Below are 11,324 nucleotides of genomic sequence, written 5' to 3'. Positions count from 1 at the left end.
ATACAATGGTGGATAATGTGGAAAATTATAAGTGAGCCAAGAAGAACTAGACATAACACAGAAAATAGCAATGTAGTGGAGAACATATTCATAATACCAAGTGTGTCAGCATCACAGTGAGCCTGTAGTAACAACACAAAGTGAGTGATATATATAGAAAACGAGTTGCACAAGAGAAAACGGGTAACAAATCAGAGAAAATTGAATACATGAACAGAGAATGGGAAAGCGTGTTACTTACTCTGGTAGTGGTCGTACATGTTGCCGAAGATGACGTTGTTTGAGGGCATAGGTGCCAACTCATCCTCACTCAACAAAGGAGGAGTACCAGCCCTCTGACTCTCCAGCTGTAAGAATGTCAATAACACTTACTACCGAGTGCCTACGTGATATAACATTTAAAGCTTAGACTAATTACTTTATATACTTGTGTGTGAAATTAAAATTGCATTAGTTAAGATTTAATTACCTGTTGTATCTTTAACTAGCATGGATAGTGAACGTTTCTTGTCGCATCTTTACACTCGTCACACGTCTGATTATTATCACCCGTGTTTATCATCCCACCTAATTCATTTCACCCCAGAACCTTATTATTTGATGCACATTGGCTAAAGTCACCATTTTCTATCATTCTACAAAATGGATTAAAATCAAGTGTCTGTGTAGAATCCTCACCCTGAACCTTTTTCCTGTCTCAGTATACTATGGTAGTGGGGTAGATACTCACGTCACCACCGTCGAGCTTCACCACCTGGCCGTCAGTCAACATGCCTCGGGCCATCTGCTCCACATCTACGTCCTGCATCCGTAGTGTTGAGTCCAGCTCTATGTCCGTCCCCCATAACTCCCGCACCTGCAGCAGCGTAGGAAACCGGTGAGGGAGGAGTTGGGTGAGAGAAGAGAGAGGGGTGAGGAAATGAGGAGGTGACGGGAGGAGTGAGGAGTTGGGTGAGAGAGGAGAGAGGGGTGAGGAAATGAGGAGGTGACGGGAGGAGTGAGGAGTTGGGTGAGAGAGGAGAGAGGGGTGAGGAAATGAGGGGGTGACGGGAGGAGTGAGGAGTTGGGTGAGAGAGGAGAGAGGGGTGAGGAAATGAGGAGGTGACGGGAGGAGTGAGGAGTTGGGTGAGAGAGGAGAGAGAGGTGAGGAAATGAGGAGGTGACGGGAGGAGATGCCAGGGTAAGGTAAAGTTGAGGAGTTAGAAGGTACGACAAAGGTGAGAGGTGAGAAGGTAAGGGAGAAAAAGGCTAGAAAATCAGAAAGTAAGGGCGGAAGAGACGGGACAGGGAGAGGAAGGGTGTGTTGGTATGTGAGAGAGGGAGGAAAGGTGTGCTGGTATGTGAGGGAGGGAGAGATGGGACGCTGTTATTGGAGGCATTGTGCTGTCTAATTACCTCTTCTTCCGGGGAATAAGAATACAAGTGATGAATTGAAGTGAGGAGCGAAAGTTTGGATAATGAGAATGCTAAGTCAAGAAAAACCAGAAGATTAACTATAAACTGTAGTGGTGATAAGACAAAGACCGATAATAGAGATAAGGTCTTGCTACTAGATGAGGACATATCATAGATGGGGACATGTAGAAAATATGAACCTGTCATAGATGGGGGACCTGTTATTGAAGCGAGAGATTCTACTGTTGCGAATTTTATGTTGTAAGAGAAAGAACCAAATAAGTGAACACCAGACCCCCATCTTATTACATACTGAGCAGAACTAACACACAATAACACGATGATGCTTGTTTACTAGACTACATTGGAGGAGACCATGTATATATTTTCACCACTTAACCCCACACCCCCCCCCCCAAAAAAAAAAATACCTTTAAAATTTTCCCTTAATCAATTCCCTCAAATTTCACTATACATTATTCCTATGCTTCGGTGTAGGTCATCTAATATTCAGGTTTTTGTATGTGTATGAGTTGGCGTATTGATAAATGATGGAGTTTGTTCTTTTATGATGATTAGGGTCGTATCTGGAGCTTTTATTTACACCTTTCATCTGCGTGTCTACAAGGTATTCCGATTTCTTTGCTACTTTATACAATTTACTATTTTACTCATCACATTTATTGCTTTATTGCTCCTTGTCTCTGGTTTCTTCCCTTATCTTTTATTCTGTATTTTCTTCAATCTGTATAATTTTTTTCACTCGCTCTCCATTCTTCTCTTTTGTGGCTCGTTTACCACATCTTCCGTTTATCTCCCCTTCCCTCTCTCTATCTTCGTTCCGTTTATGTTTTGTTCTCTTTTTCTTTTCCATCTTTAAATTCTATTATTTTTTCTTTTTCACCTCATTTATTTTTTTCTCCTCTCAACCTTTCTTTCTTCTCTCCCTTCTCCTATTTGTCATTACCCTCCTCCCTTCTCATTTTTCTATCACACCTTCCCTTCCATCTCTCTTTACCCTCTTCATCCCCCTTCTGTTTCTCTCTCCCATTCATCTCGACTTATGTCTCATTTTCTTATTATTCGCTTTCCTTTGCCCTATCTCAACTTTTCTTCACCATTCTTTCTATATTTCTCCACCACCCACCCCGTCTCTTTCTTCCCCATCTCTCCTTTCGCCACTTTTCCCCCCTACCCTCCTCACTTTTCTTTCTACCTCTCGTTCTGCCTCTCCTTCCTCCCCAGGTTTCTTTCCTTCCACCCGTTTCTGTAATTTGTCTTGTACGTGACGACAGCATCAGTGAACAGGTTGTCATGCAGACCAACATCCCCGTCTCCTTCACCGTAATGACGACGGCTCTTCAGGAATTACTTTCATGCATACATAGCAGCCCTGGGCTAAAATTCTCAAAGGTTCAGTACGTTAAATTCCACTCTAACAGGGCAGGTGAGATATCCAACTGGCTCATCTATATTAAGACACACTGATATACAGCATTTTTCGGCCTGAATGGACAGTTTTTCAGTTGGTGGTGACGTTCGAAGGCTAATAAATGGCATTTTACAATGTGAATTTAGAACTATTAAAATATGAACTGATAAATACTCGTGTAGCAACAAATGACGTTGGTGACATATACTTAAGAGTCTGAGCATTCGAGTGATTGATCGAACTTACAGTATATTTACTACGTTATTTGTTGCTATATTTCTCAGTTCATGTTTTATAACTGTAATTTCAAAGTGTAAAATGCCATTTATTAGCCTTCGAACGTCACCACCAACTGAAAAACTGTCCATTCAGGCCGAAAAATGCTGTACTGTGATCAAATGTGTTTGGGGTCATTGATGCTAATTTGTTTCGAAATGTTATTCACTGTTTGAAATTATCTGTAGAAGTGAGAGGACATCTTACGAGCTCAGTTAGGCAACAGCTGGAGCACTATATGATCAGCATTGCTGCGACAGTGACACTAAACATTCTTCAAATATATACATCTTACACAAAGTTTTGTGATACAGAACCCAAACCTTTGTGATGACAGTAAGGACGTCAAACACTGTGCTTATCTACTGCACAATTAACTACAGTGTATAATGTGAGGTACAACACCCACCTTCTCCTGGATGAGACGGACTCTCTCCCGCCTCAGCTCCAGCGTCTTACCCTTCACCTTGGCGTTAATGTCGTTCAGGTCCTTCATGATGGTCGTGTTGATCACCTGCCGGAGGGAACTAACACTTTATTTACCATCTCTCTTAACACACACTATTTTCCTTTCTTTACCTACGGACCTGTGTTGTGAAATTACCGGTGTAGCAGTGTGTTATAGTACAGGACCTTGATGACTGATGTTTGTGATCATGACTTACTAACTTTAAAGTGCTTAAATGTTGATGAATATTTAAGCAAAATGGTCAATGTTATAAAGATCTCACAATCATGGTCACTAAGATGTTGTTTTGAAAGCATGTTGAACTAATAAACTAGTCTTAAACTCCTAACCTAACCTAATCAAGATGGAATACATTTCAGTTTTAGTAACTATTAAGTAGATGACAGGCAACAAACTCCTAAAGGTTCAAAATTGTGTAGTTAAAGTTGAAGGTGAATCTTTTTATGTTACTTTTAGTTTTGGCCAATTTTTTTTTTAACTTTTAATGGTTAAGTTTTTTAGGTATGAGTAGAGTAGAGTAGAGTAGAGTAGAGTAGAGTAGAGTAGAGTAGAGTACAGTAGAGTACAGTGAATGGGCCAGTTGAGTAAGTTACCTTAATTACTTCAGTACAATGACTTAAGCCCTTGATTATCACGTAACTTAATCCGTTGTGTCTGATTTTAAATCATTCCGAAGAAGATGAGCGAAATATTCATGAAGATGGCATTGTTGTACAGACAGACAGACAGGTGTACTCACCGTGTCGAACCACTGCAGGAGGGCGTTGGCTCTCTTGTGTGTGGTGGAGTAACAGGACTGGGCGTGATCATGACGCTCAGGACTCTGCATATCCGTGAACACATACTCCGTCGCCTGCTGGAGACAAACTTACAGGTAGAGGCGGCCCAAGACACCCGACCTCACCCCAAGTACACCTACTAGATACCCGGTTATATAATTATGTACATACACATGTTCACAAACGCTAAGATGCGTTTCACACCCAGACACACATACTCACCATGATAGGCTCAGGTGGAGGCAGCCTCAGTCACCTGTTCACATCCAGACCAAGATGTATAACATGCTTAAGGGTTCTCACACACACACACACGTCTAATTGGTTCTACACACTAATATGTACTATATACAGTCATATATATTTATACATTATTCATCAATTTATCCACTGAAAACACTGGTGTTGAAAAAAATATGTTTTTCATTAACATTCATCTTACAAGACTAACACACATACATACTACGTCTACACCTTAAGGCTGGGTGTAGTCTTATTCACTACTAAGTTGTGTATTTACAGGTGTGTCCATGGTTTCCACCATAAAAACAATGCCACCACGAGCAGTCAGCGGCGCCTGGCGTTCCCATCCACTTTGCATTGACATACTCAGGGGAGTTCGCTCTCCTTCTGCTTGCGTTGACACTCTTTTATGGCGGGGACCTACTGTACGTGCTCCCAGCCTGAGGTACCTCTTTATAAATCTACAACTAAATACTTCAACTACTATTACTAGGTGTTGTATGTAAATTAATATTTTCTACATAGAGTTTACAACTGATCTACAGTATCAGTCAAGGAAGATGATTAAAGTAAACGAGAAGTATATCTGCAAGACAATAAGATAAAGGTCAAATGACAATATAAAAGAAGAACTGCGTCTTGTAGCAGTTTATATCAATTTAGTGGCAGCCAAGATAAGTAGTAAGCTTAAGGAGGGATCATGCGCTGGTCTGAGCAGCAATGTGTCAGTGTCCACTGATATTGCCGGGGTGACGCACAGGGTGTGACACACGGTGTACTCCAGCAAGAGTGGGTAAGCCTCTGCCATAATGTATTCGACCACAAGACTGTTTTAGTCAGACAAATGTGGCACAGATTGTTACAGGTTGGTGTGTAAAAATTTCCCCTAAGTGAAGATGCAAGTGTTCCTAACTGATCCAGTCTAAACCTGACACAAAAAGGTAAACACAGGCGAGTTTTCTTATCCCAAGTCTGGGGAAAATAGATCATGACTCATTTAGCATCTGGGTTCAAAGGCAATGCTTCAATTCTTCCAGTTTCATGTTTAAATCTATTGTAATCTCATATGATAATATGAAACAGCGGTGTGTGTGTGTGTGTGTGTGAACTGCTCCCTGGCAGCAGTACTACATTATCCACTCTATTACAGGCTTTTAGAAAGTCGGAACTGGAAGGGCACGTGCTGGCCAGAGGAGAGAGAATTCTAAAACTGAAAATCAATCAAAGCGAGACACAACTTTTAGGTTGGATCTCGACGTGGTTGTATTTGCCCCCTCAGCTGACGGAGGAAGCAGCCGTCTGGGGGTGATGGCCCTACAAATTTCGACAAACTTGTATAAACTTTACACAGGACTTTACATTAATAATGACAATAAATAAACTGTATTCAAATCTAATTATATTTTTTTCCCAAAGGAACATCTTCATCTGAGAACATCGTTTGCTTGAAATTTGTTTGGACTTGACCAGCAGACGGCGTGGCCAGGTAGCTGGGCTAAGGTTTGTTTACCTTGGCGGGAAGGAAGCCGGAGGGTGATACATGGTCAGTTGTGACCACGGGATGGCACAGCCGCACAGGTGGCACACAAAAGGGAAGAACCCCGTCAGTCACATAAACTTATTAGAACAGTCAAAACTTTTCAACTTCTGCTTCGTCATTTATGAAACTTTTTAATTATTAATAAAAACAAGAGTGACACACTAACACAAGTTTTACTATCAAACAAATAAAAACAAAACAAATAAAAGTACACAAACACCACAATACAAACTGGACACACAGGATAGGTGAACACAAATAATAAATCCGGTTTACAATCTTATGACTTATTAACCTCATCTGCCATCAGTTAAAGTTAACATTTTACCACCATGAGAATAAACTAACGTTAACAAAAGACCAATCACCTCCTGTACGCTGAGTGAGGTAAGATCATATAAACATACAAGTATCTAAGATTATCATGGATCCCTATGTAAATATTTCCCTTTAATTGAGACTGTAAGAAAATATTAAACAATTAAGTTACGTCACAAAACTGAGTCAAAAGAGCATCAACATTTATATCAGACTCTACCGTAAACGTTCACGTTGTCTTCTTTCTAAAAAAAAGTTGAAAGTAAAAACGAATCCCTGAGAATATCGCCAGTGTCCAGACTCCCAGAAGGTCGAACGAAGAACATTCCTCGTAAATGATGGTGACGCAAGAATACACACGACCGGTTGCTTTAAGCCTTGGCACAAAAACATCGTAAAAATAGCATAACTGTTATACTGACGCTCTACCCTAATTATACACCATCACTTAGCACAGAATTTTGAAAAAGAACACTGCCTAATGAATTTCTTGGGTGATGATAATGAACGTAATTAGTTGAGTTTTATCTCAAGTCAACCTGTCAAATGTCTCCTATCTTCATTAACGAGTAATATTCACCGTACACAACTAGAACCTGGTGCCAGGGTTGTGAGGATGAGCGTTAATTGTACTAAGTATTTTCATAATACTTACATACACAGCAGCCATTACAAATTTACACATACATACATACACATGTAACTACATGTATAATATGTAAAACTTAGTAATTATAGTTTCCTGGCTTCTGTGTCACAATATAAAACTCCATATTTGAATGAGTTCTCTGTGTGCGATTTTCCTTCTTAATTTGTCTACACACGAGGTTTCATATATAATAATTACAAGTGACGTCATAATGAAAAATGGGGGCAAGGTGAGGACATCGCGAAGGAGTGATGGAAAGATGGAAATAAATAAACGACCTCTCGTCCGGTAGATGGCAGGTAGTAAGATGACTCCACGCCGGGAAAATGGGAGCAACTGGTGACGTCAACAACGGGGGAGGTGAGACACAAGGAGGAAGGAGACACTGTGTAAATGAAGGAGAAATACCTACACTATAAGGTCGTATGATAAGTGTCTTTGTGCTCTTTGAATGTGTTTTGTGATCATCTATAGATCTAATACATCCACGCCCTCTCTGCTATATTTCCACGCCCGTGTCATGTCCACCACGCCATATATTACTTCCCACGCCCTCGGTAGCTCCCAAACCCTCGACGATCACATCCAAGGCTTCAAAATACCTGAGGCAGTAACCTGTTCTAAATGGTACCTGGCTAGCTGGAATCCAATCCTACAGTAAAACTTGTTCCAGTCTTATTTACATACAGAAACTAATACTCTTCCGGGTGGGGTGGTAACGCTAATAACTCTCGCGGATATGTCAAGGGTTCGAGCCTCGGCCCAGACACACGTGAGAAGGGTGTTATCCAGGGTGACCCTACCAAACACAACAGGTTTCCTCTTGTATTAACACTGGATAGACCGCCCAAACGGCTAGTAACCTGACAAGTGGCGAATATAAAAAAAATTGTTTATTACTATTCACTCGTTACTTTGCACCCAATACACATTTATACCCGTAAAGCTACCAGACCACAGAGTCAGTTCAGAATGAGAGTTATCCTCTAAATGTGTTAAAAGATTAACATTTTCTCTGAAAAATTTTCATATTCAAGGGTAAACTTCTATATCACCTTTTATCTATAGTAAATTAGACAATCGCTGGAATATTACACGAAAGCCACGAATTAATTCTCAAAACTATATAAGTATGAGAGGATGTCAATTAGATTAGATAAATAAGAGGAAGGAGAGGAAAAAAAGACAATAATAAATAGTAGAAGAAACTGATTTGTTGAGTCATAATATAATCAGATCACCCCGTGCATAAGTGTGACCTGCCCTCGGGTCAGCTGTATAATACTGGTACTGGCTTTGGATATAAAGTACAGTCACAAGCTTATCAATTTATGTACAGTCACGGAAAAAAAGTCCTGTCCGCCCGCTCCATGAACCTGTGAATCCGAGACATCACACATTGTTGGACTCATAGATGGTGTACCGTGTGATGTATCGGATTCACTGCTTCATAAGTCTCAGGGTTCATGGAGCGGGCGGAGGTCTGACAGGACTTTTTTCCGTGATCGCACATAAATGTATCAAGATATAACCAGGCATATGCATACAAATCCACCTATGGGTATGTATATGTAAGTCTAAATAATGTATTCTGGAGTACAAAGTTTACATAAAATACTGAAAAATGTGGACTATAATGGAGAGTAAATACAACTACAGAGAGAAGTGAACTGTGTTGTATGAGGAAACTTGACGAAAGTGAGAGTGAAGGTGAGGACAGTGCAGGTGGTGAGGAGGTGTAGGTAGTTCTGCTGCGTGACTGGTGATAATTTCAAGAAGACAAATTACAGTACAAACATAACATTTAGTACAGAGATTAAGAACAAGACTTTGGTAGTAACACGTACAGTGGGTGAAGGGAGAGGCAATGGTTATTGAGACAGGTACAGTACGTATCCCGGTAGTGAAGGGCTATTCGTACCATACAGAGCAGTACAGTCCCACCTTCCGTATTCCTATTTAAACCTGCCAAACCTTATTTCTCGTACTTAAAATTCTCTCACTTTATCAACCAAGGAAGTTTCAATCACTTAACCAAACAATTCGTGAGGCTTGAAATTCCATGCTGGCCGCACTTAGAGGATGTAACAAAAGTCAAATCTGTAATTTTCATTTGTATGTATAAAAAAATATTCTAATGATAATATATTTGCATTAAAATCATTTAATGTTTTTCCTAATAATATGTTTTATCTACCGAGGAATGCGAAAATTTGCCCAGTGTGACAGCCCCTTAAGTATAAAAGCAACTTTTCTATGTGTGGCGAGCGATGTGTTATTTAATTCATAAAATAATAATCAACCGTTCACTGGTCTAGTTACTCGTCATGCATTCCAGGGACTTTACGGACCTTTCCATGAAAATCATTACCAAGTTCAGAATTTCCCTCCGTCATAATTATCAAGAGGAGGTAACGCCATCATCAATAGGGCCTGTGTCGATACCAACCACCAGAGAAAACGGAATTAAATACAGAGAACGAAGCTCAGAAAAATATGTAAGAGAAACTATAAAATACAAATGAATATAAAGAAAAAATTCAATTAGGAGGTGAGACCAACAAATGAGGAGACTTAGGAACGTGTTTGAGATAATGAAGTGAACAAAGAAACGCACATGTTCCAGTACATATATACGAGGAGCTATGTGATGAAGATAATAGCGACAACTAATACGTGGAAGATAAGGAACCACTTGCAGTATGTCAGTAAGCAAGCCCATAGTCCCCTCATCAGAACAGCGCCTACACCAGCCCATGTTCTTATGTCACTGAAAACTATCATCAAAGACAAATCATAAAATAATAATAATAATAATAATATAAGCCCATGCTCCTACACCAACCCATGCCATCACACCAAACCATGCCACAGCAGCAACAGCCACGAGGTTAGAAATAAGATAGAGTGAGATTAGGAAGGATAAGAACCTCCCTCGTCCTCTCCATCGGCTAGAACCATCCACAAGGCTACACACCTTCTTCATATCAAGGTCACGACTGGTGGTGTCCTTTCCCGGGGTGTGGGCGTCGTGCTGCTCAGGTGTTCAACAACAAAAAAGACTCAGCCATGTTATCAAAACTTTTACTCTCGTGGGTCAACATCTTAAATAATAAAAAACGTTCCCCTTTACCGTGTTATCCTGTACCTTACTTAAAAAACGTTCCCTCTTACCGTGTTATCCTGTACCTTACTTTAAAAACGTTCCCCCTTATCGTGTTATCCTGTACCTTACTTAAAAAACGTTCCCTCTTACCGTGTTATCCTGTATCTTACTTAAAAAACGTTCCCTCTTACCGTGTTATCCTGTATCTTACTTAAAAAAACGTTCCCCCTTACAGTGTTATCCTATACCTTACTTTAAAAACGTTCCCTCTTACCATGTTATCCTGTACCTTACTTCATCATCTGTCTCGGTTTAGGATTATTTTCCCCACAAACGCTTTTTGAAAATATACATCACGATACATACACATTGTCTCCCTCTAGACTGATTTTGGGTGAACTATATTCTTTACTCATTATCTCCAGCAAAACAAAAATTAGTGTTATGAACTGTTTACTGATTCTATATTACCTTGAACTACGGTAAGTGTGTCCCATATCCGAGTAGATCTTATCTGTTTATTGACTTATTATATATTTATATCCTGGGTAAAAGTCTTATGAAATGCATTAGCTTGTAAATACCGGCGACTCTAGTTAATAATATGTAGACCCAAGATATAAATGTTCTAGTGTTCTTCATTATATAAATTCTTTAAAGATTAGTTGCCTGGTAGACTATTCTTAAAATATAATTAATTTTGGACTTTTTTAATAAATACTTTATTCAATAATATTAATAAAACACAAATTAAGTATAGTACACCTTATTGTATAGAACACATGGGGAGGATGGGAGAGGGATTAAGGCTGACTAATGAAAGTAAGTTTTTGATAATGAGACAATTCAACCTTGTACAGTACATCATTAAGGTGTAAATGTTGCCATGCTGTTGTTCTGTAGTTATTAGAAACGACATATATTAAGTATTAGATAAAAGGCGACCCAGAAATAGTGATATGAGGTATTAGTGGTGACCTAGAATTGGAGAAAAAGGTAAAATTAGAAACTACGATGATTTTAGCATGAAAAAGAAATAATGAGTAGAATTATAAGTAAGCATTACCTACTTGTGTTAACTTGTGTAATACATAACGCTAGACGTGTGTAAATTATG

At 39.6% G+C, this 11,324-nt stretch overlaps 1 protein-coding gene across 1 annotated transcript in view; it reads right to left on the bottom strand.

Moving 5' to 3' along the window:
- Positions 1 to 241: 241 nt before the first annotated feature.
- LOC121864729 overlaps positions 242 to 11,324 on the bottom strand; it is a gene marked incomplete at its 3' end in the record, with an annotated part of 59,653 nt that continues 48,570 nt past the window's right edge. The window contains 5 exon segments of the mRNA XM_042363889.1: positions 242 to 347; positions 731 to 856; positions 3,513 to 3,617; positions 4,312 to 4,425; positions 10,079 to 10,135. Coding sequence (XP_042219823.1) covers positions 242 to 347; positions 731 to 856; positions 3,513 to 3,617; positions 4,312 to 4,425; positions 10,079 to 10,135 — 508 coding nt within the window.

Source organism: Homarus americanus, unplaced genomic scaffold (assembly GCF_018991925.1).
Source record: "Homarus americanus isolate GMGI-L3 unplaced genomic scaffold, GMGI_Hamer_2.0 scaffold26298, whole genome shotgun sequence".
In the NCBI taxonomy this organism is placed as follows: domain Eukaryota; kingdom Metazoa; phylum Arthropoda; class Malacostraca; order Decapoda; family Nephropidae; genus Homarus; species Homarus americanus.
The sequence above is the reverse complement of the archived record's forward strand: the minus strand, read 5'-3'. Positions and strand labels throughout refer to the sequence as shown.